Here is a 26,978-nt window from a genome sequence, read left to right as displayed (position 1 = left end):
CTTGTTGCTCAAAGAGGTTTTGGTTACTTTAGACGACTGTGATTCCACAGTAGTGGTCGCTCCTGCGAAGTCGAGTAAATTGGATAGATATTTCGAAGTTCGCTCTTACTCAGACGTTTTTCCAGTGCCAAAGCGAGCTTCGGAGATTGTTTCTAAGGAATGGGAGGGACCAGTTATTCCCTTCTCTCCCTCTCCTATTTTTAAAAAAAGATGTTTCCCATAGCTGACTCTTTCAAGGAGGCTTGGCAAACAGTTCCTAGGTGGAAGGGGCTTTTTCCACTTTAGCCAAGAGAACGTGTCATCTAAGTCTAAGCTTCTAGCGATTCCTTACAAGGGGAAGACTTTGTTTGGACCTGGCCTGACACAAATTATCTCTGATATCACGGGAGGTAAGGGTCATCTCCTTCCTCAGGATAAGAGAAACAAACAAAAAGGACGACAGAGTAATTTTCGTTCCTTTCAAAATTTCAAGGGAAATGCTTCCTCCTCCAAACAGGAACAATCTTAAGTCTACATGGAGACCCAACCAGTCTTGGAACAAGGGTAAACAGTCCAAGAACCCTGCTATTGAATCCAAAACAGCATGAAGGGCATGCCCCCGATCCGGGACCAGATCTGGTAGGGGGCAGACTTTCCTTCTTCGTTCAGGCTTGGGTTCGAGATGTTCAGGATCCCTGGGCAATAGAAATAGTGTCTCAGGGATACAAATTGGAGTTCAAAAGTTTTCTTCCCAGAGGCAGGTTTCTTCTTTCAAGATTATCTGCAGACCAGACAAAAGGAGAGGCGTTCTTACAATGTGTAGGAGACCTCTCTGCCCTGGGAGTGATTGTTCCCTTCCCAGTTCAGGAACAGTGTCGGGTTATTCCAATCTGTTTGTGGTTCCCAAAAAGGAGGGAACCTTCAGACCAATTTTAGATCTAAAGACTCTAAACACATTTTTCAGGGTTCCGTCCTTCAAGATGGAAACTATTTGTTCCATTCTTCCCTTAATCCAGGAGGGTCAATTCATGACAACAGTGGATTTAAAGGACGCGTACCTACATGTCCCTATTCATAGGGATCATCACACGTTCCTAAGGTTTGCCTTCCAGGACAAACACTTCCAGTTTGTGGCTCTTCCTTTTGGCCTGGCCACTGCTCGCAGAATCTTCACAAAGGTTCTGGGGTCTCTGTTGGCGGTACTTCGGGCACGGGGCATTCGGTGGCGCCTTATCTAGACGACATTCTAGTCCAGACGCCATCTTTTCAACAAGCAAGATCCCACACCAACATAGTGTTATCTTTCCTGAGAACTCACGGGTTGAAGGTAAATTTGAGAAAGAGTTCCCTAGTTCCAGACACGAGTCAGTTTCTTGGGGGCCATAATAGACTCATTGTCCATGAAGATTTTTCTGACAGAAGTCAGGAAATCAAAGATTATCGATACTTGTCTAGTCCTTCAGTCCACTCCACGGCCATCAGTGGCCCAGTGCATGGCGTTAATCAGTCTGATGGACATCATCCCGTTTGCTTGTTTCCATCTCAGGCCTTTGCAGTTAAACATGCTCAGGCAATGGAAAGGAGATTATGCAGACTTGTCTCCTTGAATAACTCTGGAGCAGGAGACAAGGGACTCTCTTCTATGGTGGTTGCCTCTGGATCATCTCTCCCAGGGAACCTGCTTTCGCAGGCCATCTTGGGTGATTGTGACAAGACGCCAGCCTTTTGGGATTGGGAGCAGTCTGGGGCTCTCTCAAGGTGCAGGGAGTTTGGACTCAGTCGGAGTCTGCACTTCCTATAAACATTCTAAGTTTTTTTCGGATAGTAACATTAATCAGGAGATTGTTGTTCCTTCTTTGTGTCCTAATCCTCCTTCTCAGAAAGAACGTCGTCTGCACAATTTGGACGTGGACCGTGCTTTAAAATTTTACTTACAGGTGACTAAGGATTTTCATCAGTCTTCTTCCTTGTTTGTGATTTTCTCAGGAAAACGTAGGGGACAGAAAGCTACGGCTACTTCTCTTTCTTTTTGGCTGAAGAATAGCATACATTTTGCATATGAGACTGCTGGACAGCAGCCTCCCGAGAGGGCTACGGCTCATTCCACGAGTGCTGTTGCTTTCACAGAAGCTTCATTTTTCGGCTGAGGCAGCTTTTTGGAGAAAGGTTTTTCAAGCAGTGGTGCCTTCCGTTTTAGGTTCCCTGTCTTGTCCCTCCCGTATCATCTGTGTACTCTAGCTCGGGTATTGTATCCCATTAGTAATTAAGATGATCCGTGGGCTCATCGTGTCTTAAAGAAAAGAAAATTTATTTCTTTTTTTACACGATGAGTCCACGGCCCGCCCTGTTCTTTTAGACAGGTTGTTGGTTATTATAAACTTCAGACACCTCTGCACCTTGACTTTTCCTTTCTCTTCCTAACTTCGGTCGAATGACTGGAAGTGAAGGGAGGAGTTATTTAACAGCTCTGCTGTGGTGCTCTTTGCCTCCTCCTGCTGACCAGGAGGTGAATATCCCATTAGTAATTAAGATGATCCATGGACTCATCGTGTCAAAAAAGAAATAAATTTATCAGGTAAGCATAAATTTTCTTTTTTGTAATAAACTTGCATTGACAAACATGCTTGTAGTAAAATGTATTGTTCTGTGTAGATAAATGTATTCCTGAATCAATATATTACATTTAAAACTTCTCTCTGCAGTTGGAAGTGCACTCGAGGTTAAATTCATTCTTTCACTTATACTTTGTGACCGAGTTAGAAATCACATAACTGAAATACATTTAATCATCCAGGCTTTAGTATTGGGAAACATGATGTTCTCTTCAGGTGTTTGTTGCAGATTCTATTTTTGTTTGCAAAATATATTTTTAAATGTACCCAGGATGTTTCTTTGTACTGTGTTTCTACTTATTTTACTAGTAGTCACATGTCCTATGAGGTAAGTTGTTATCCATACATTTCTCAACAAAATAGTATAGTGATCTACTGAGTCATAATTTTTAGTGGTTTTAAGAACCACAAGTTAAAAGCCGAACATTCTGTATTGTCCCAAAAGTCGATATGGTAATCCTGTTTTTTTATTTCAATTTTTTTTATTTATTTTTTTACATTTTTGATTTTGTTAATCCCTTAAAGCATGGGTGTCAAACGCCTTTGAGTCGTGGGCCATTTTCCATCAAACAAAGCTACCTACGTATCTTGTCATTGCTAAACAAACCAGTGGCATTTGCTATAACTGTATACATTTCAACAGATCATGTTCTGTAGCTCCTAATTAACTTACTCTGGCTTGATGAAATATGCTCTAATGCTTTTAAGAAGGTGACACACACGCTCCATCGGGTTGCTCTCCCACAGAGTCTGCAATTTTTTTTTTCTTCCAATAGCAGCCCTGTTCCGAGCGCTCTCACATAGTATAACATTTCCTCTATATTATGAATAGTGGATCACAATGCTGTCGGTATAGCAACCCACTGTTTATATAGTGATAGACATATACCCGTTGTATATAATAAAAATAAATACATAAGAAATATATATTTATCAAATATAAAGTATGTGATTTTAGTTAGAGAAAATTATGGAAAGGAATGGACAGAAATGATGCGTGAAATCAGTGCTGCCATAGTAATGAACACAAATAAAGAAGTGCTGCAAGTGTCAAATCATTATGCACTTACCTGTGTGTGTTTGCCTTTTTCTTTTTAATAACAATGTAACTCATTAAAGACTGAGGGGTTTTAACGTATGCACATCCCTAACAGTAAGCACACTCGCTCTTTAAGTAATTAGCATATTATTATTATTATTTTTCATGGAGGTGGCGTGGCCACATGAGGCCCGCTGGCCGCCAGTTTGACACCTCTGCCTTAACCCCTTAATGACCGACGCCGTACATCCTCACAAAAAATACCCTTAACGACCGAGGACGTACGGCTTACATCGTCGGTCTTGGAAAGCAGTGGAAGCGATCCTGATCGCTTCCAGCTGCTTTCCGGTTATTGCAGTGATGCCTCGATATCGAGGCATCCTGCAATAACATTTCTTACCCCTCCGATGCAGAGAGAGACACTCTGTGGCCCTCTCTGCATCGGACATCGATGGCCAGTATCGTTGGTGGGTGGGCGGCCATCTATGGCTTGGATCAGTAAGAGGGGTGCGGGGCGCACACAGGCGCATGCACGAGGAGGGAGTGGGTGGGAACCGCTACACTACAGAAAAAGCAAAAGTAGGAGAGAGGGGGGAGGGAAATGCAGTAAAAACGGATCTGGGAGGGGGTGGGGTTGTTAGTCTTTTTGGGGGGGGGGGAGCTACACTTCAGAATTTTTTTTTAAAAAAAACTAATTTTTTTGTAAACTGGTTACTGGCAGACAGCGGCCAGTACCCAAGATGTCTCCCAATAAAGTAGAGGGGGGTTAGAGAGCTGTTTGGGGGGGGGGGGAAATCACTGAGGTTGGGGGCTAAGGGGGGATCCTTCACAGCAGCATATGTAAACATGATATATATATATATCGATCTATCTACCTTTTTATTTTAGTACTGGCAGACTTTCTGCCAGTGCTTAAGATGGCGGGTTCATTTGTGGGGAGGGAATAGAGCTGTTTGGGAGGGATCAGGGGGTCTGATGTGGGAGGCTGATCTCTTCACTAAAGCTAAAATTAACCCTGCAAGCTCCCTACAAGCTACCTAATTAACCCCTTTACTGCTAGACAATAATACACATGTGATGCACAGCGGCATTTAGCGGCTTTCTAATTACCAAAAAGCAACGCCAAAGCCATACATGTCTGCTATTTATGAACAAAGGGGATCCCAGAGAAGCATTTACAACCATTTGCGCCATAATTGCACAAGCTGTTTGTAAATAATTTCAGTGAGAAACCTAAAGTTTGTGAAAAAGTGAGTTTTTTTTTTTTTTTTTTTATTTGATCGCATTTGGCGGTGAAATGGTGGCATGAAATATACCAAAATGGGCCTAGACATGTAAAATAAATATATACATGTCAAGGGATATTCAGGGATTCCTGACAGATATCAGTGTTCCAATGTAACTAGCTCTAATTTTGAAAAAAAGTGGTTTGGAAATAGCAAAGTGCTACTTGTATTTATTGCCCTATAACTTGCAAACATGTAAACATTGGTATTTCTAAATTAACCCCTTAATGACCGGACCATTTTTCAATTTTCTTACCCTTAATGACAATGGCTATTTTTACATTTCTGCGGTGTTTGTGTTTAGCTGTAATTTTCCTCTTACTCATTTACTGTACCCACACATATTATATACTGTTTTTCTCACCATTAAATGGACTTTCTAAAGATACCATTATTTTCATCATGTCTTATAATTTACTACAAAAAAATAATAAAATATGAGGAAAAAATGGAAAAAACACACTTTTTCTAACTTTGACCCCCAAAATCTGTTACACATCTACAATCACCAAAAAACACCCATGCTAAATAGTTTCTAAATTTTGTCCTGAGTTTAGAAATACCCAATGTTTACATGTTCTTGGCTTTTTTTTGCAAGTTATAGGGCCATAAATACAAGTAGCACTTCGCTATTTCCAAACCACTTTTTTTCAAAATTAGCGCAAGTTACATTGGAACCCTGATATCTGTCAGGAATACCTGAATATCCCTTGACATGTATATATTTTTTGTTAGAAGACAACCCAAAGTATTGATCTAGGCACATTTTGGTATATTTTATGCCACCATTTCACCGCCAAATGCGAGCAAATAAAAAAAAAAAAACTTTACATTTTTCACAATTTTAGGTTTCTCACTGAAATTATTTACAAACAGCTTGTGCTATTATGACACAAATTGTTGTAAAAGCTTCTTTGGGATCCCCTTTGTTCAGAAATAGCAGACTTATATGGCTTTGGCATTGCTTTTTGGTAATTAGAAGGCCGCTAAATGCTGCTGCGCACCACACGTAAATTATGCCCAGCAGTGAAGGGGTTAATTAGGTAGGTTGTAGGGAGCTTGCAGGGTTAATTTTAGCTTTAGGGTAGAGATCAGCCTCCCACCTGACACATCCCACCCCCTGATCCCTCCCAAACAGCTCTCTTCCCTCCCCCACCCCACAAATGTCCCCGCCATCTTAAGTACTGGCAGAAAGTCTACTAGTACTAAATAAAAGGATTTTTTTTTTTTTTATATAAAAAATAAAATATTTTAGCTGTGATGGACTCCTGCCTTAGCCCCAACCTCCATGATCCCCCCCCCCTCTCCCCTATCTAATTGCGGCCATCTTGGGTACTGGCAGCTGTCTGCCAGTACCCAATTTGCCCCAAAAACAAAAGTATTTTTTCCTGTTTTGGATTTTTTTTTGTTTTCTGTAGTGTAGCAGCCCCCCACAATACCCCTATCCCCCTCCCAGATCCTTTTATATTATTTTTTTTAAAATCTTCCCCCCCCCCCTCTTCCCTCCTCATTGGTGTCAGTGGGCAGCTAATGCGCGCCCCCCGCACGCTCCCGGCACCCGGCGTGCACATTGCACTTCTAGGAACCGGATGCCGGGTAGCGATGGGCCGCCTACCCGCCTCCCTGTTACGCTCCCACCCACCAACGAACCGGCACCATCGCTACCGGTGCAGAGAGGGGCACAGAGCTCTCTCTGCATCAGAGTCTTCTAAAAAGGTATTGCAGGATGCCTCCATATGGAGGCATCACTGCAATACCCTGAGAGCGATTGCGATCGCTTCCAGCACTCTGTTAGACAACTGACGTACCAGGTATGTCCATTGTCATTAACTGCTTGTTAATGCATGACGTACCTGGTACGTCAGTTGTCATTAAGGGGTTAAGGACAAAATTTAGAAACTATAGGTGTTTTTTTGGTGGTTGTAGATGTGTAACAGATTTAATTTTTTCCTCATATTTTATAATTTTTTTATAGTAAATTATAAGACATGATGAAAATAATGGTATCTTTAGAGTTCATTTAATGGCGAGAAAAACGGTATATAATATGTGTGGGTACAATAAATGAGTAAGAGGAAAATTACAGCTAAACACAAACACCGCAAAAATTTAAAAACAGCCTTGGTCCCAAACGGTCAGAAAATGGAAAAGTGCTGTGGTCATTAAGGGTTTAAAGGGATACGAAACCTCAATTTTTTTATTTTTTTTATTTTTTTTCCACGATTTAGATAGAGCATGCAATTTTCTAATTTACTCCTATTATCACATTTCTTTGTTTTCTTGCTATCTTTGTTTGAAAAGCAGGAATGTAAGCTTACGAGTCGGCCCATTTTTCGTTTGTCATCTGGGTAGCGCTTGCTTGATTGGTGGCTAAATGTTACAAGTTGTTTGTGCAGGTTTTATGTTAACGTGTTTTGTGGCATGTCATGTTGTACTTACATGTTAGTAACTTCAAAAATGATCATAGACTTTTATGGTTCATTCTGTTACTTTCAATGTGATCTACCCCCTTTTATTGTTGCTGTCTATTATAGTGTCCAACATTTAAGTACAAAGCCATATTGGGTTGCATCTTTCTTAAGAAGAGCCTTATCTATATCATGCATTCATTACTTTTTTTTTTTTGTACTGTTTTTATTAGGTATTAGTACTTGGAAACAAGAGAGACCTACCAAATGCATTGGATGAAAAACAGCTTATCGAAAAACTGTAAGTTATATATCAAATGTGATTATGTGATGCACGTCAGCCTCAGTGGCGGCTGGTGAATTTTGAAAATTATGGGGCGATAGACCCCACCCCTTGAAATTAAGCCCCGTCCCATATTGTTCTGCCCATGCACTGGAAATATATATTTTTGTCTAACTTAAATTAGACAATCTAGAAATAGATATAAATTTGCTGTAATATACAGTCCACTTTTCTTAGGCAAGATCATTGCAATAAAGTGCATTTATATGTTTGTGAGTGTGTATATAAATCACTATAAGCAATAAGGGCTGGTCATTAAGACATTAAACAAATAAATATTACAAAGATTATAATAAGGGACTTTATTGCAATGAACTTTCCTAAATATAAAGGGGGCCATAAGCATCTGCATACTGCACAAAATTGATACCTATTGTTTCTGCACTAAGTGCTGAGCTAGCCATGTAGTAGCAGACTGAGTTACCTATCTGGGCGCATTTTTAAGAATATAGTTCTCACCTGCTACATGTGGAGCAGCTCTTAGCATCATATTAAGTCAGTGACAGATAAGACATAACATACAGCAAGCTAGTGTGTAACAATGCGGTGTGGGGAACAGTATTGTTAAAGCTAAATAATGTATTTATTATACAACAAATATAAAATAATGTATGTCATATATACTCCACACAATACATCAATAGCTCATATTTCATCTGAATGAGAATTGACCAATGCATTAAAAATATACAATATATCAAATAAATCACCATTCATCATATATAATATAAATGCAGCATCCATCACAATAGATAAAATCCCCATAAAATGACAATAAATATATATATATCAACAATTAAAATTATGGGGAGGCGAAAAGTGAGTTTAAAATCCTCCACTAAATACAAAATATAGAGAAAATAACTCATTGTGTAAACCATTTACAAATCTAAACAAGTCTTCTGACTTGTTTAGATTTGTAAATGGTTTACACAATGAGTTATTTTCTCTCTCTCTCTATAAATAAATAAAAAGTCCAGCAGAAAAGGCACTCACTGTTCACATAAAATGTAACTTTTAATAAATATGCAAAGATTTAAAAAGACATAACGTTTCGGTTTCTACATAACACCTTTGTCAAATGTCAGCAATACAAAATATATATATATATATATATATATATATATATATATATATATATATATATATATATATATATATATATATATATATATATATATATATATATACCAAATACAAAATATAGAGAAAATAACTCATTGTGTAAACTATTTACAAATCTAAACAAGTCTTCTGACTTGTTTAGATTTGTAAATGGTTTACACGAGTTATTTTCTCTCTCTCTATCTAATATGGCGCCAATTACATCAGGGACGCCCATAGCGATTACCTTGCAGGACATGGCTGCAATCATGAATAATACCCTGTCAGAGGTATTATCCAGGTTGCCTGAATTAAGAGGCAAGCGCGATTGCTCTGGGGTTAGGAGAAATACAGAGCACGCAGATGCTGTAAGGGCCATGTCTGATACTGCGTCACAATATGCAGATCATGAGGACGGAGAGCTTCAGTCTGTGGGTGACATCTCTGATTCGGGGAATCCTGATTCAGAGGTTTCTAATTTTAAATTTAAGCTTGAGAACCTCCTTGTGTTGCTTGGGGAGGTATTAGCTGCTCTGAATGACTGTAACACAGTTGCAGTACCAGAGAAATTGTGTAGGCTGGATAACTACTATGTGGTACCGGTGTGTACTAATGTTTTTCCTATACCTAAAAGGCTTACAGAAATTATTAGCAAGGAGTGGGATAGACCGGGTGTGCCTTTTTCTCCACCTCCTATATTTAGAAAAATGTTTCCAATAGACGCCACTACACGGGGCTAAGAATTCCGGATTCGCCACCCAAGCGCGTAGGGCGCTATGGCTTAAATCCTGGTCAGCTGACGTGACTTCAAAGTCTAAATTACTCAACATTTCTTTCAAGGGGCAGACCTTATTCGGGCCTGGTTTGAAGGAAATTATTGCTGACATTACTGGAGGTAAGGGTCACACCCTTCCTCAGGACAGGGCCAAATCAAAGGCGCCAAACAGTCTAATTTTCGTGCCTTTCGAAATTTCAAGGCAGGAGCAGCATCAACTTCCTCCGCTTCAAAACAAGAGGGAACTGTTGCTCATTCCAGACAGGCCTGGAAACCTAACCAGTCCTGGAACAAGGGCAAGCAGGCCAGAAAGCCTGCTGCTGCCCCCAAGACAGCATGAAGGAACGGCCCCCTATCCGGAAACGGATCTAGTAGGGGGCAGACTTTCTCTCTTCGCCCAGGCGTGGGCAAGAGATGTTCAGGATCCCTGGGCGTTGGAGATCATATCTCAGGGATATCTTCTGGACTTCAAAGCTTCCCCTCCACAAGGGAGATTTCATCTTTCAAGGCTATCTGCAAATCAGATAAAGAAAGAGGCATTCCTACGCTGTGTGCAAGACCTCCTAGTTATGGGAGTGATCCATCCAGTTCCACGGACGGAACAAGGACAGGGTTTTTATTCGAATCTGTTTGTGGTTCCCAAAAAAGAGGGAACCTTCAGACCAATTTTGGATCTAAAGATCTTAAACAAATTCCTCAGAGTTCCATCTTTCAAAATGGAAACTATTCGGACCATCCTACCCATGATCCAAGAAGGTCAGTACATGACCACAGTGGACTTAAAGGATGCCTACCTTCACATACCGATTCACAAAGATCATCATCGGTTTCTAAGGTTTGCCTTTCTAGACAGGCATTACCAATTTGTAGATCTTCCCTTCGGGTTGGCTACAGCCCCGAGAATCTTTACAAAGGTTCTGGGCTCACTTTTGGCGGTTCTAAGACCGCGAGGCATAGTGGTGGCTCAGTGTCTAGACGACATCCTGATACAGGCGTCAAGCTTTCAAGTTGCCAAGTCTCATACAGAGATAGTTCTGGCATTTCTGAGGTCGCACGGGTGGAAAGTGAACGAGGAAAAGAGTTCTCTATCCCCACTCACAAGAGTCTCCTTCTTAGGGACTCTTATAGATTCTGTAGAAATGAAAATTTACCTGACGGAGTCCAGGTTATCAAAACTTCTAAATGCTTGCCGTTTTCTTCACTCCATTCCGCGCCCTTCGGTAGCTCAGTATATGGAGGTAATCTGCTTAATGGTAGCGGCAATGGACATAGTGCCATTTGCGCGCCTTCATCTCAGACCGCTGCAATTATTGCATGCTGAGTCAGTGGAATGGGGATTACACAGATTTGTCCCCTCTGCTAAATCTGGATCAAGAGACCAGAGATTCTCTTCTCTGGTGGTTGTCTCGGGTACACCTGTCCAAGGGTATGACCTTTCGCAGGCCAGATTAGACAATTGTAACAACAGATGCCAGCCTTCTAGGTTGGGGTGCAGTCTGGAATTCCCTGAAGGCACAGGGATCGTGGACTCAGGAGGAGAAACTCCTTCCAATAAATATTCTGGAGTTAAGAGCGATATTCAATGCTCTTCTGGCTTGGCCTCAGTTAGCAACACTGAGGTTCATCAGATTTCAGTCGGACAACATCACGACTGTGGCTTACATCAACCATCAAGGGGCAACCAGGAGTTCCCTAGCGATGTTAGAAGTCTCAAATATAATTCGCTGGGCAGAGTACCACTCTTGCCACCTGTCGGCAATCCATATCCCAGACGTGGCGAACTGGGAGGCCGATTTTCTAAGTCATCAGACTTTCCATCCGGGGGAGTGGGAACTCCATCCAGAGGTGTTTGCTCAGTTGATTCATCGTTGGGGCAAACCAGAGTTGGATCTCATGACGTCTCGCCAGAACGCCAAGCTTCCTTGTTATGGATCCAGGTCCAGGGACCCAGAAGCGACGCTGATAGATGCTCTAGCAGCGCCTTGGTTCTTCAACCTGGCTTATGTGTTTCCACCGTTTCCTCTGCTCCCTCGACTGATTGCCAAAATCAAACAGGAGAGAGCATCTGTGATTCTGATAGCAACTGCGTGGCCACGCAGGACTTGGTATGCAGACCTAGTGGACATGTCATCCTTTCCACCATGGACTCTGCCTCTAAGACAGGACCTTCTGATACAAGGTCCTTTCAATCATCCAAATCTAATTTCTCTGAGACTGACTGCATGGAGATTGAACGCTTGATTCTATCAAAGCGTGGCTTCTCCGAGTCAGTCATTGATACTTTAATACAGGCACGAAAGCCTGTTACCAGGAAAATCTACCACAAGATATGGAGTAAATATCTTTATTGGTGTGAATCCAAGAATTACTCATGGAGTAAGGTTAGGATTCCTAGAATATTGTCTTTTCTCCAAGAGGGCTTGGACAAAGGATTATCAGCTAGTTCCTTAAAGGGACAGATTTCTGCTCTGTCTATTCTTTTGCACAAGCGTCTGGCAGAGGTTCCAGACGTCCAGGCATTTTGTCAGGCTTTGGTTAGGATTAAGCCTGTGTTTAAACCTGTTGCTCCCCCGTGGAGCTTAAACTTGGTTCTTAAAGTTCTTCAAGGAGTTCCGTTGGAACCCCTTCATTCCATCGATATTAAACTTTTATCTTGGAAAGTTCTGTTTTTGATGGCTATTTCCTCGGCTCGGAGAGTCTCTGAGCTATCTGCCTTACAATTTGATTCTCCTTATCTGATTTTTCATGCAGATAAGGTAGTCCTGCGTACCAAACCTGGGTTTTTACCTAAGGTGGTTTCTAACAAGAATATCAATCAAGAGATTGTTGTTCCATCATTGTGTCCTAATCCTTCTTCAAAGAAGGAACGTCTTTTACATAATCTGGACGTAGTCCGTGCCTTGAAGTTTTACTTACAGGCTACTAAAGATTTTCGTCAAACATCTGCCCTGTTTGTCGTTTACTCTGGACAGAGGAGAGGTCAAAAAGCTTCGGCAACCTCTCTCTCGTTTTGGCTTCGGAGCATAATACGCTTAGCCTATGAGACTGCTGGACAGCAGCCCCCTGAAATGATTACAGCTCATTCTACTAGAGCTGTGGCTTCCACCTGGGCCTTTAAAAATGAGGCCTCTGTTGAACAGATTTGCAAGGCCGCGACTTGGTCTTCGCTTCACACTTTTTCCAAATTTTCCAAATTTGATACTTTTGCTTCTTCGGAGGCTGTTTTTGGGAGAGGTTCTTCAGGCAGTGGTTCCTTCCGCTTAACCCTCCCATCATCCGTGTACTTTAGCTTTGGTATTGGTATCCCATAAGTAATGGATGATCCGTGGACTGGATACACTTAACAAGAGAAAACATAATTTATGCTTACCTGATAAATTTATTTCTCTTGTAGTGTATCCAGTCCACGGCCCGCCCTGTCCTTTTAAGGCAGGTCTAAATTTTAATTAAACTACAGTCACCACTGCACCCTATGGTTTCTCCTTTCTCTGTTTGTTTTCGGTCGAATGACTGGATATGACAGTTAGGGGAGGAGCTATATAGCAGCTCTGCTGTGGGTGATCCTCTTGCAACTTCCTGTTGGGAAGGAGAATATCCCATAAGTAATGGATGATCCGTGGACTGGATACACTACAAGAGAAATAAATTTATCAGGTAAGCATAAATTATGTTTTTGGGTTAGATGCTACATATTAACATCCCTTTATTGTGCTGTGCAGGTTCTTCTAGTAAGTTCTCATTTATTTTATGTTAGTTTATTTTGTAATGCACATGTCAATTAGTATGATTGACAGTAGTAGTATAAGTAGCAGCATTCATATTGCCTGTTTCTCATACTACTTACTTACATAGAGAACTTTTTCCCTGAGTACCAGAAACCACACCACACCCAATGGATGTTTAATAACTTGTTTCTCTGGTACTTTGTTTTTTTGTTATTGTATAGAATTTTAGATTAGTCTGCACAAAAGCCATTCAAAAGTTGTTGTTTTTTATATACAGAAGCTCTTGATTGGCTTCAAAATAAAATTTAAAGATTTTAAAGTATTTCAACATTTTTAACTTCGGTTGTTGACTACAACTATGCGTCAAACACATTCAAAGTGATGAAAAAGAAAATGGACCAAGTGTTCTTGGACAATTGTAATGGGTTTAAGGAGCTATAACCTGGGCCGTTACAAATGCAACAAGCAGCTGGTGATAGAGACGGTGCTGCAGTAAAAAATTGGTGATTTTCGGGTAAATAAGCAGTTACTTCAACAGTCCCATATGGTAGTGTGTTTAAAGCGAAATCATATATATGTATACCATATATATATATATATATATATATATATATATATATATATATATATATATATATATATATATATATATATATATATATATATATATATATATATATATATCCCGAACTTAACGTCCCAGTGTGAGCTCAACAAACTATCACACTGTCACAATATGGCTATGAGAAAACACCAGTCTTGTTTTATGGAATACAAATAAAGTTACTATTTTTAAGGATCACAGCTCTTTTGTCTGTTTCTTAGAGGACAAGGGAATCACTTTCTTTTTTCATATTATGCGTCAAACAGTTTAGATACTATACATTCTGATACACAAGATGCAGTGACGGTATACTTGGTAGAGTGACCCTACAGGTGTGTGTTGTTTTTAACTTTATAATCCTTAAAGGGGACACGAAAAACCCATAAATAAAAAAAATAAAAAAAATATGCATATTAAAGAAATCCTTTAAAGTATACTTTCATTATTTTGCCCATTTTTCTATAATGCAACTCAGGGAAGTAAAGTTTCCAATTCTGAGAATTGGAAGTTCACACTGCAGACTTCATACGCCTAACCCCTGCTACATGTCGGTACCTAACTGGACTCCGCGTAGACCAGCGTGGCACTATTCTACTGACAGTTTTAAATTAATCGGAACCCAGGGTAAACTTCTAGGAAGTGTGGCTCTATTTCACGTTAAAGGGATATTCCAGTCAAATTGGAATCCACATGGTTGCATTTCAGTTTTGAATAGAAGCATTTTTGTAATATGCACATGTTTGAAAAAATGCTTTTAATAAAAGCTATTGCTGTTTCAAAAATGTATTTAAGTATGCACCGTGCACCAGCATTTTAAATGCAGCAGTTGCTCAGAGAATCTAAGGGGCTTGTACCATCTGGTAGTGACTCAAATTGTTAATTGCTGGCATGATACAAGTCCCACTGGTGATCTGAGCAGCGGCAGTAATTAAAGTGCTGGTGCACTGAGCCTATCTAGCTTCCCATGCACGTGTTGAGAAAAATATTAACAGTAAAACGGTAATAACTTTTACTAGAAGTATTTTTGCCAATACATGTATATTTCAAATATGTTTCTATTCAAAGCTGTAATTGATCTTTTTAAAGTGATATCTTGACTCATTAGCACATTCAATATATAATAATATATAATGCACAGCCATCCAGATTTGCTTCCCCTGTTTCATTGTATAACAGTTATAGTAACGTTTGCGGCTATATTACCTTGTATCTAATCTCAATGCGTTTGACAGACATACATTTTAGCCAACAAGTGCTGACTCTGACTCTGTCCTCAAGTATCCCCAACAGGCCAGGTTTCATTTTAGCTGAACCAGTGCACAGGTGAAATAATCAACTGATGGGTGAGAGGTTAATAACCATGGTTACTCATCTGCTGATTACTTCATCTCTGCACTGTTTCAGCTATACTGAAAACCTTGCCTGTTGGGGGTACTTGAGGACCACGGTTGAGAAACCCTTATGTACTGTATATGACACACATGAACTAGAATTGTCTAACTGTGAAAAACTGTCAAAATGCACTGAGATAAGAGGCAGGTTTTCAATGGTTTAGATATCAGTTTGTGCCTACCTAGGTTTAGCTTTCACAAAAGAATACCAAGAGAACAAAGCAAATTTGATGATAAAAGAGTATTGGAAAGTTGTTTAAAATTACATGCCCTATCTGAATCATAAGTTTAATTGTGACTAGACTGCCCCTTAAGGCAGTGCTCGACAAATATGTTCAAAGTCTAGGTGCCAGACCAACAATCTAGGAGCCAGGAATTTTTAACACTCTCTCTCACTCTCTCTCTCTCACTCTCTCTCTCTCACTCTCTCTCACTCTCTCTCTCTCTCTCTCTCTCTCACTCTCTCTCTCTCTCTCACTCTCACTCTCTCTCTCTCTCTCTCTCTCTCTCTATCTCTCTCACTCTCTCACTCTCTCACTCTCTCACTCTCACTCTCTCACTCTCTCTCACTCTCTCTCACTCTCTCTCACTCTCTCACTCTCACTCTCTCACTCTCACTCTCTCTCCATTGTGAAACACATTATTGTGCAGTCATTTCATTTAATTGTCAAGAGTCCATGAGCTAGTGACGTATGGGATATACAATCCTACCAGGAGGGGCAAAGTTTCCCAAACCTCAAAGGGATGTGAAGGGAGTATCACCTATTGAATACAATGGTCATCCTAACGGGGAGGTTTTCAGTATATTTCCTTTTGCAGACTGTCGGTTTCATTTTTTGGAAATGCTTTTCTATGAAAATGTATTTCTTACCTGGGGTATAGTCTTTTTTTCAAATTGACTGTCTTTTAAATTCGCGGACAGAATTAGGCTCGTGAGGGCGCAAAATGCCAAAGTTTATTGCGTCATTTTTGGCGCGAGATTTTTTTGGCGCAAAGTTACATTCTTTGACGCAAATTTGTAATTTCCGGCATCATAGTTGACACCGAGTCCTTATCAAGGTTGCGTCATCTATGACGCGAGTGTATCGTTTCCGGACGTTTTTTGGCGCCAAAAATATTTTTCATTATTTAAGACGCCATTCCTATTTGCCTCTTGCCTTTTTTTTATTTCAGAGGGCTATGCTGTTTGCATTTTTTCCCATTCCTGAAACTGCATATAAGGAAATTGATAATTTTGCTTTATATGTTTTTTTCTCTTACATTTGCAATCTGATCCTGTTTCAGATTTCACTGTTGGATCCATGCTGCCTGATAACAGTTCTAGCAAAGCTAAGTGCATTTGTTGTAAACTTGTGGAGATTATACCTCCAGCTGTGGTTTCTAATAGTTGTCATGATAAACTTTTACATGCAGAAAATGTATCCATCAGTAGTAGTTCATTACCTGTTGCTGTTCCCTCAACATCTAATGCACAAGATATACCTGTAAATTTAAAAGAATTTATTTCTGATTCTATTCAGAAGGCTTTGTCTGCTATTCCGCCTTCTAATAAGCGTAAAAGGTCTTTTAAAACTTCTCAGAGTTGATGAAATTTCAAATGACCATTCAACATACTGATTTATCCTTCTCTGATGAAGATCTATCTGATTCAGAAGATCCTGCCTCAGATATTGACACTGACAAATCCTCTTATTTATTAAAAATGGAGTATATTCGTTCTTTATTAAAAGAAGTGTTGATTACATTGGATATGGGGGAAAACTAGTCCTCTTGATATTAAAACTAGTAAACATTTAAATTCTGTTTATAAACCTCCTGGGGTTATTCCAGAAGTTTTTCCAGTTCCTGATGCTATTTCTGATACGATTTCTAAAGAATGGAATAGGCCTGGTACTTCTTTTATTCCTTCTTCAAGGTTTAAAAAATTGTATCCTTTGCCAGCAGTTAGATTGGAGTTTTGGGAAATGATCCCCAAAGTTAATGGGGCTATCTCTACTCTTGCTAAACGTACTACTATTCCTACGGAAGATAGTACTTCTTTTAAAGATCCTTTAGATAGGAAATTTGAATCTTATCTAAGGAAGCTTGTTTATATTCAGGTCATCTTCTTAGGCCTGCAATTTCTTTGGCTGATGTTGCAGCTGCTTCAACTTTTTGGTTGGAAAATGTATCGGATCATGATTTGTCTAGCATTGTTAAGTTGATTCAACATGCTAATAATTTCATTTGTGATGCAATTTTTTATATCATCAAAATTGATGTTAGATATGTTTTTAGCTAGAAGAGTTTTGTGGCTCAAATCTTGGAATGCTGATATGACTTCTAAGTCCAGATTGCTATCTCTTTCTTTCCAAGGTAATACATTATTTGGTTCTCAGTTGGATTCAATAATTTCAACTGTCAGTGAGGGAAGGGAGTTTTTTTGCCTCAGGATAAAAAAACCTAAGGGTAAATCAAAAAATTCTAACCGTTTTCGTTCCTTTCGACATAATAAGGAACAGAAATCTAATCCTTCATCAAATGAATCAGTTTCCAATTGGAAGCCTTCCTGAAATTGAAAAAAATCCAAGACATTTAAGAGATCAAAGCCAGCCCCCAAGTCTGCATGAAGGTGCGGCCCTCATTCCAGCTCAGCTGGTAGGGGGCAGATTAAAATTTTTCAAAGATGTTTGGATCAATTCGGTCCAAAATCATTGGATTCAGAGTATTGCCTCTCAGGGGTACAGAATAGGATTCAGAGTAAGACCGCCTGTGAGAAGATTTTTTAACTTGCGCATTACGGCGAACCCAGTAAAGGCTCAGGCTTTCCTGAAGTGTGTTTCAGACCTGGAGGTATCAGGAGTAATCATGCTAGTTCCTTTTCAGGAACAGGGTCTGGGGTTTTATTCAAATCTATTCATTGTCCCAAAGAAAGAGAATTCGTTCAGACCAGTTTTGGATCTAAAGATTTTGAATCAATATGTAAGAGTACCAACTTTCAAAATGGTGACTATAAGGACTATTCTGCCTTTTGTTCAGCAAGGGCATTATATGTCCACAATAGACTTACAGGATGCATATCTTCATATTCCGATTCATCCAGATCACTATCAGTTCCTGAGATTCTCTTTTCTAGATAAGCATTACCAATTTTTTGTTCTTCCTTTTGGTCTAGCGACAGCTCCAATAATCTTTTCAAAGGTTCTTGGTGCCCTACTCTCTGTAACCAGAGAGCGGGGTATTGCAGTGTTTCCTTATTTGGACGATATCTTGGTACTCGCTCAGTCTTTACGTTCTGCAGAATCTCACACGATTCAACTAGTATTGTTTCTTCAAAGACATGGTTGGAGGATCAATTTACCAAAAAGTTCTTTGATTCCTCAGACAAAGGTAACCTTTTTAGGTTTCCAGATAGATTCAGTGTACATGACTTTATCTCTAACAGACAAGAGACGTTTGAAATTGGTTGCATCCTGTCGGAAGCTTCAGTCTCAGTCATTCCCTTCAGTAGCTATGTGCATGAAAGTTTTAGGTCTCGTGACTGCAGCATCGGGCGCGATCCCCTTTGCTCTTTTTCATATGAAACCTCTCCAGCTTTGTATGCTGAACCAATGGTGCAGGGATTATACAAGGATATCACAATTAATATCCTTAAATCCCAATGTTCTACTTTCTCTGACTTGGTGGTTAGATCACCATTGTATAATTCTAGGGGCCTCTTTCGTTTGTCCAACCTGGACTGTGATCACAACAGATGCGAGTCTTTTTCAGGTTGGGGAGCTGTTTGGGGATCTCTGACAGCACTAGGGGTTTGGAAATCTCAAGAGGCGAGATTACCAATCAATATTTTGGAATTCGTGCAATTCTCAGGGCTCTTCAGTTTTGAGCTCTGTTGAAGAGAGAACCATTCATTTGTTTTCAGACAGAAAATATCACAACTGTGGCATATGTCAATCATCAGGGTGGGACTCGGTCCTCAAGCTATGAAAGAAGTATCTCGGATACTTGTTTGTGCGGAATCCAGCTCCTGTCTAATTTCTGCGGTTCATATCCCAGGTATAGACAATTGGGAAGCGGATTATCTCAGTCGTTAGACTTTACATCTGGGAGAATGGTCACTCCACCCAGATGTGTTTTCTCAAATTGTTCAGATGTGGGGGCTCCAGAAATAGATCTGATGGCATCTCATCTAAACAAAAAACCTCCTAGGTACTTGTCCAGGTCCATTGATCCTCAGACGGAAGCAGTGGATGCTTTGACACTTCCGTGGTGTTATCAAACTGCTTATATTTTCCCGCCTCTAGTTCTTCTTCCAAGAGTGATCTCAAAGATCATCATGGAGCAATCGTTTGTGCTGCTGGTGGCTCCAGTATGGTCTCACAGGTTTTGGTATGCAGATCTTGTTTGGATGTCCAGTTGCCAACCTTGGCCACTTCTATCTCAAGGTCTGTTTTTCCATCAGGATCTCAAATCATTAAATTTGAAGGTATGGAAATTGAACGCTTAGTACTTAGTCATAGAGGTTTCTCTGACTCAGTGATTAATACTATGTTGCAGGCTCGTAAATCTATTTCTAGAATTCCTCAACTCTGCACATGTGCAGTTTGTTCTGTATCTGAATTTTAGTTTGATTGGTAAGCAAGGGTTCTTTTGTTCTGCTGAGAGACAGGGAAATCAGTGAAAAAAATGAACGTAAAGCAATATTCTCATTTGACAAAACAAATCTGCAGCTTTCATTGCAAAATTCTTCTTATATATGACTGTTTATAATCCTGTAGTTTACAATTTGTGTTTAGTGTCCCTTTAAAGGATTCAAAAACTTTTTTTTTTTTCCCCACCAATTTACCATCAATATCATATATAACATGTTTACATATCCTCACATACCTATTTGTAGTCTGAAACAAAGTTTCTAAACATGAGAAATATTAATTTTAATTTTAGTCTATTGCGTTATATCAGCTAACCCTCAAATATGGGAGGCGCACAATACAACAAATGTAACAATAGTAATTTGAATAATTGCATCTCATTAACTTGCTATGTTGTCACTGTTCGCATGCGCATATAGATTTGTCTACCCACGCATGCGCATATAGATTTGTCTACCCACGCATGCGCATATGCTTTCACTGACTCCACATTGAGTCATAAGCGGCTCTGCATGTTTTCTTCCAGTGACATTTGCTAAAATCCCGCATGCGCATATCGGCGATAATCCGCCATGTTGATAACTTGGGTTATTGCCGGCGGTGGGTTCGGAATTCTTTTAAATTTCGGGTGATGATTTCTCAGAAAGGGTAAACCTATTAAGCGCAATGATATTTACAAAAAGTACATATTTATATTGATCTGCCTAATGGAGGGAACTTTTCTGATGGGTTTAGTGTCCCTTTAAGATAAAATGAACTAATGTTACATTTTCAATATTTTTGCATAAATTATCATTAATCTGTTTAAATTGTGTTTTGACTAGTTTAAGTAACATTTATAATGAACAGAAAATGTTATAATATTAACACCCATCAACTTCATAATGCTACCCAATTGGTAAAAGTCTTTTGTGCAGAACACTGGCAGTAAAGTTTTCAACAGGGTGAAGAATCTCGCTCACCTATAGTTGTCACTTTAAAGGGACAGTGGACTGTAAAATGGTTTTCCCTTTTAATGTGTTTCCAGTTTCTTGTTATACACCATATAGATGAAAAATATAATGGTTTAAAAATCTCTTGTGATGCATAGGGGATACTGGAGAGGCTTAAGGAGACATCAATACTGGTAAAACCAGAAGGTATCAACTCATGGCAATTACTAAAACAATATCTAACCACAGCAGCGGTTACCCTAAAAAAAAGGCTAAGAGCATATACATCACAAACAGGGCCTAGTTTAAAAATGTTTTAATTTGCAGCATGTTGCACAGTGAAATGGACATTAAACACTAAATTTATTTTGTAAGCATAGAATAGAGGTTATTCTTTCTGGGGTACCGTCATGTTATAACCTAGCTTTCACAGTATTGCAGTTGCTGATGTGTTTTACATGTGCATAAATATCTCCTTCAGATACCTGCAGTAAGACCTAGGTTCCAAAATGGCAGCATCCATATTTAGAAGGGGGTGCATGAAATGTATTTAATGTTTAAGGTTCATTTTTAAACATACTGTTTCTTTAGGCAGTTTAAATGTTGGCCGCTCAGACTTTGATTCAGATCATAGTACAGAGCTATGGTTCACAGATCCGAGATCTAGAGTGCGTTTAGCAGTAACAATAAAGGAATTGAAGATATTAAGCACAAAATGCATACATTATGTAATGAAAATAAAACGTGATTATATTTCCTAATGGGAAAGAGTCTACAGCCGTATTCATTACTTTTGGGAAATAAGAACCTGGCCACCAGGAGGCGGCAAAGGCTTAAATACTCCTCCCACTTTCCTCATCCCCCAGTCATTCTTCGCCTTTCGTCCCAGGAGGTTGGCAGAAAAGTGTCAGAATTTATTTTGTCTGTTATGGGAGGGTTCTACTCTTCGCAATGGGACAGGAGTTTAAGTAGCCCTTTAAAGGGACATTATACACTCATTTTTTCTTTGCATAAATGTTTTGTAGATAATCTATTTATATAGCCCATAAAGTTTTTTTTTTTTTAAATTAATGTATAGTTTTGCTTATTTTTAAATAACATTGCTCTGATTTTCAGACTCCTAACCAAGCCCCAAAGTTTTATGTGAATACGCTCGACTACCTAGTCCAGCTTGCTCCTGTTTGTGTAAAGGGTCTTTTCATATGCAAAAGAAGGGGGAGGGGGGGGTGTCTTATTTGTCACTTGCAGTGGGCTTTCCAGCTACCTTTTCAACAGAGCCAAACTGACAGCTTCTAAGTAAGTTTTTAAACAGTTTTATACTGGATTTTTATATCAGTATCTGTGCATATTATTCTTTATAGTAGTGTCTATTACATGCAGTTATATGAAAATGAGTGTATACTGTCCCTTTAAGCTTCTAAACTCGAGGGCCTGGGTGAACGTTAGAGCCCGGAGATGCAGGGGGAACTTCCCTTTGCGACACCATCCCGACTCATATTAGCAGCTCCTTTAGCAGTCGGCATTGACTAGTTTCGCTGCCTGCTTTTTACACTCAAGTCCATGTCAGAAGCAAAGCTACTAACCTGTAACACTTGAAGGGCCATGTTCCTGTTCCACGGCGTAGATTCTGGTAAGATTGTTTAATTTCTTCTACAAGATACGAGTCCACGTATTTCATCCTTACTTGTGGGATATTATCCTCCTGCTAACAGGAAGTGGCAAAGAGCACCACAGCAGAGCTGTATATATAGCTCCTCCCTTCCCCTCCACCCCCAGTCATTCTCTTTGTCTGTGTTATACTAGGAAGAGGTAAAGTGAGGTGTTAGTGTTAGTTTCTTCAATCAAGAAGTTTTTTTATTTTAAATGGTACTGGTGAGTACTGTTTTCCCTCAGGGGGATTTGGAAGAAGAATTCTGTCCTGAGGTTGATGATCTAAGCAGCTGTAACTAAGATCCATGTTGGTTACCACAGATCTGAAGGTAATACAGGAGACATCTAAAGTGTGGAGACCGATTCATGCTGCCAGCAGCATTGAGGTATGTGCAGCCCTTTATTCTGAGGAGACTTGGTATATCCGTAAACGGCTGAAAATGTATTCCCTGTTAGGAAAGGGGTAAGCAGTAGACCTATCTTCAAGGGGGGTGTTACTGAAACCTATTCATTATTTATTTTATTCTGTTGACATTTTTTGGCAAGGTTTATAATGACAGAACTAAAAGATTCATTATAAAGACACTGGGAGTTATGTTATGTGGTTGGTTGTTACACATTCTGACCGTAGTGTTTTATTAAGGGGTAAACATTTCCACATGGCTTGTATCGTAACCGCTCCTCCATGCAGTTGTTTGGGCCTACTCGGTCATCGGTCCTGATGGGCGGGGCTTATTTTCGCGCGCTCAGACGCGCTCTGTATTCTGGCTAGGAAGCAGCAGGCATTCGCTCCGGTGGAGCTTAAGCAGAGTTCTTTCCTCTCCGGATTGTTGTTGAGTCCTCTCGAAGTACCCTGGGGGCAGGTAGGCGCCACAGCAGAGGGTATTTTTTGCTGACTTTCTTATAAATGGCTATAAATACTTTTTAGCAGTTAATCCTTCCCTTAATACTTAGGTTGCAATAATGTTTGGAAACCTTATGTGGGATTGAGTTAATTTTGAAAATAAATTAACGGTTTACCGCACTTTTGAAAAAATTGTTAACTTTTTATTTTTTAAAGGCACAGTACACGTTTTCTGAGAACTGTTTAAAGCATTTAATAAAGTGTTTAAAACGACTATTGTTGGTTTTTACTGGTCTCTTCAGCATGCCTGACATTGAGGAATCTCAGTGTTCTATGTGTTTAGATGCCATTGTGGAACCCCCTCTTATATTGTGTACCTCTTGTACTGAAAGGGCCTTACATTGTAAAGAGCATATTCTAAATAAAGATAGTGTGTCTAAGGATGATTCTCAGTCTGAAGAAAATCAGGATATGCCATCCAATTCTCCCCAAGTGTCACAACCTTTAACGCCCACACAAGCGACGCCAAATACTTCTAATGCGTCTAATTCCTTTACTCTGCAGGTGATGGCTGCAGTTATGTCAACTACCCTTGAAGAGGTATTATCTAAATGACCAGTTTTACAGGGTAAACGCAGTAGGTCAGGTATTAATGTGAATACTGAATCCTCTGATGCTTTATTAGCTATTTCCGATGTACCCTCACAGTGTTCTGAGTTGGGGGTCAGGGAATTACTGTCTGAGGGAGAAATTTCAGACTCAGGGAATGTGTTACCTCAAACAGATTCGGACGTTATGTCCTTTAAATTTAAGCTTGAACACCTCCGCCTGTTACTTCGGGAGGTTTTAGCAACTATGGATGATTGTGATCCTATTGTAATACCACCAGAGAAATTGTGTAAGATGGACAAATATCTAGAGGTACCTACTTACACTGATGTTTTTCCGGTTCCTAAAAGAATTTTGGAAATTATAAAAAAGGAATGGGATAGACCAGGTATACCGTATTCTCCCCCTCTTATTTTTAAGAAAATGTTTCCCATATCAGACACCATTCGGGACTCGTGGAAAACGGTCCCTAAGGTAGAGGGAGCGATATCTACCCTGTCCCATTGAGGACAGTTGTGCTTTCAAAGACCCTATGGATAAAAAATTAGGGGGTCTTCTAAAGAAATAATTTATTAATCCGTGGTTTCTTTTACAACCTAAGGCTTGTTCCAGTAACTACTGCAGCAGCTTTTTGGTTTGAGGCTCTGGAAGTCTCTCAAGGTTGAGACCCCGTTAGATGATATGTTGGATAGAATTAAGGCTCTCAAGCTAACTAATTCTTTTATTACTGATGCCGCTTTTCAAATTGCTAAATTAGCGGCGAAAAATGCAGGATTTGCTATTCTAGTGCGTAGAGCATTGTGGCTAAAATCTTGGTCTGCTGATGTATCATCAAAAACTAAGCTTTTAGCTATTCCTTTTAAAGGCAAGACCCTTTTCGGGCCTGAATTGAAGGAAATCATTTCTGACATTACAGGATGTAAAGGCCATGCCCTACCTCAGGATAAGGCTGTTAAGATGAGGGGTAAACAAAATAATTTTCGTTCCTTTTGGAATTTTAAAGGAGGACCCTCTCTTTCCTCTTCCTCCACAAAGCAGGAAGGGAATTTTACCCATTCTAAGTCAGTCTGGAGACCCAACCAGAATTGGAATAAAGGTAAACAATCCAAGAAGCCCGCTGCTGCTACAAAGACAGCATGAAGGGGCGGCCCTCGATCTGGGACCGGATCTAGTAGGGGGCAGACTTTCTTTCTTTGCCCAGGCTTGGGCAAGAGATGTTCAGGACCCCTGGGCACTAGAAATAGTGACCCACGGTTATCAATTGGAATTCAAGGATTTTCTCCCAAGAGGGAGTTTTCATCTTTCAAGATTATCTGCTGTGTAAAAGACCTTTCTACCATGGGAGTAATGTGTCCCGTTCCAAAATCGGAACAGGGACGGGTTTTACTCAAATCTTTTTGTGGTTCCCAAAAAAGAGGGAACTTTCAGACCCATTTTAGACCTCAAGTGTCTAAACAAGTTTCTCAGAGTCCCATCATTCAAAATGGAGACACTACAAACGATCTTACCAATGATCCAGGAGGGTCAATATATGACTACCGTGGACTTGAAGGATACTTACCTTCATATCAGTTTCTAAGGTTTGCCTTCCTGGACAAACATTATCAGTTTGTGGCTCTTGCCTTCGGGTTGGCCACAGCACCCAGAATCTTCACAAAGGTTCCAGGGTCTCTTCTGGCGGTTCTCAGACCGCGAGGCATAGCAGTGGCGCCTTTTCTGGACGATATTCTGATTCAGGCGTCAACTTATCAGCTGACAAAATCTCACACGGACACAGTGTTGTCCTTCCTGAGAACTCACGGTTGGAAGGTGAACATAGAGAAAAGTTCACTAGTTCCACAGACAAGGGTTCCTTTCTTGGGAACTCTGATAGACTCGGTAGACATGAAAATATTTCTGACGGAGGTCAGAAAATCAAAGATTCTGAGTACTTGCCGAGTACTTCAGTCCATTCCTCGGCCATCAGTGGCTCAGTGTATGGAGGTAATTGGATTAATGGTAGCGGCAATGAACATCATTCAGTTTGCTCGCTTTCATCTCAGACCACAGCAGCTGTGCATGCTCGGACAGTGGAATGGAGATTATGCGGATTTATCTCCTCAGATAAATCTCGATCAAGAAACCAGAGACTCTCTTCTTTGGTGGTTGTCGCCAGATCATCTGTCCCGGGGGATTTGTTTCCGCAGACCCTCGTGGGTGATAGTGACAACGGACGCCAGCTTTCTGGGCTGGGGTGCAGTCTGGAATTCCCTGAAGGCTCAGGGTGTTTGGACTCCGGTGGAGTCTCTACTTCCAATCAATATTCTGGAATTGAGAGCAATATTCAATGTGCTTCAGGCGTGGCCTCATTTGGCTTCAGCCAAATTCATCAGATTCCAGTCTGACAACATCACGACTGTGGCATATATCAATCATCGGGGGGAACAAGGAGTTCCTTAGCGATGATAGAAGTATCCAAGATAATCCGATGGGCGGAGGCCCACTCTTGTTAACTCTCAGCAATCTACATCCCAGGTGTAGAGAACTGGGAAGCGGATTTTCTAAGTCGACAGACCTTTCATCCGGGGGAGTGGGAACTCCATCCGGAGGTGTTTGCCTCACTGATTCTCCGATGGGGCAGACTGTAATTGGATCTGATGGCATCTCGACAGAATGCCAAACTTCCAAGATACGGATCCAGGTCGAGGGATCCTCAGGCCGAACTGATAGATGCCTTGGCAGTGCCTTGGTCGTTCAGCCTAGCTTATGTGTTTCCACCGTTTCCTCTCCTTCCACGCGTGATTGCTTGAATCAAACAGGAGAGCGCTTCAGTAATCCTGATAGCGCCTGTGTGGCCACGCAGGACTTGGTATGCAGATCTAGTGGACATGTCCTCTCTGCCACCATGGAAACTTCCTTTGAGACAGGACCTTCTCATTCAAGGTCCTTTCCAACATCCAAATCTAATTTCTCTGCAGCTGACTGCGTGGAGATTGAACGCTTGATTTTATCTAAGCGAGGATTCTCTGATTCGGTCATTGATACTTTGATACAGGCTAGAAAGCCT

The 26,978-nt window shown here is 40.3% G+C and overlaps 1 protein-coding gene across 1 annotated transcript in view; it reads left to right on the top strand.

The window, feature by feature from the left end:
* LOC128662736 (ADP-ribosylation factor-like protein 8B-A) overlaps positions 1-26,978 on the top strand; it is a 168,914-nt gene that overhangs the window by 112,535 nt on the left and 29,401 nt on the right. Inside the window, exon 5 of the mRNA XM_053716654.1 lies at positions 7,558-7,625. Coding sequence (XP_053572629.1) covers positions 7,558-7,625 — 68 coding nt within the window. The remainder of the gene's footprint in view (positions 1-7,557; positions 7,626-26,978) is intronic.

Source organism: Bombina bombina, chromosome 6, assembly GCF_027579735.1.
Source record: "Bombina bombina isolate aBomBom1 chromosome 6, aBomBom1.pri, whole genome shotgun sequence".
NCBI lineage: Eukaryota > Metazoa > Chordata > Amphibia > Anura > Bombinatoridae > Bombina > Bombina bombina.
Note: the sequence above shows the minus strand (reverse complement) of the source record. Positions and strands in the feature narration are given on the sequence as shown.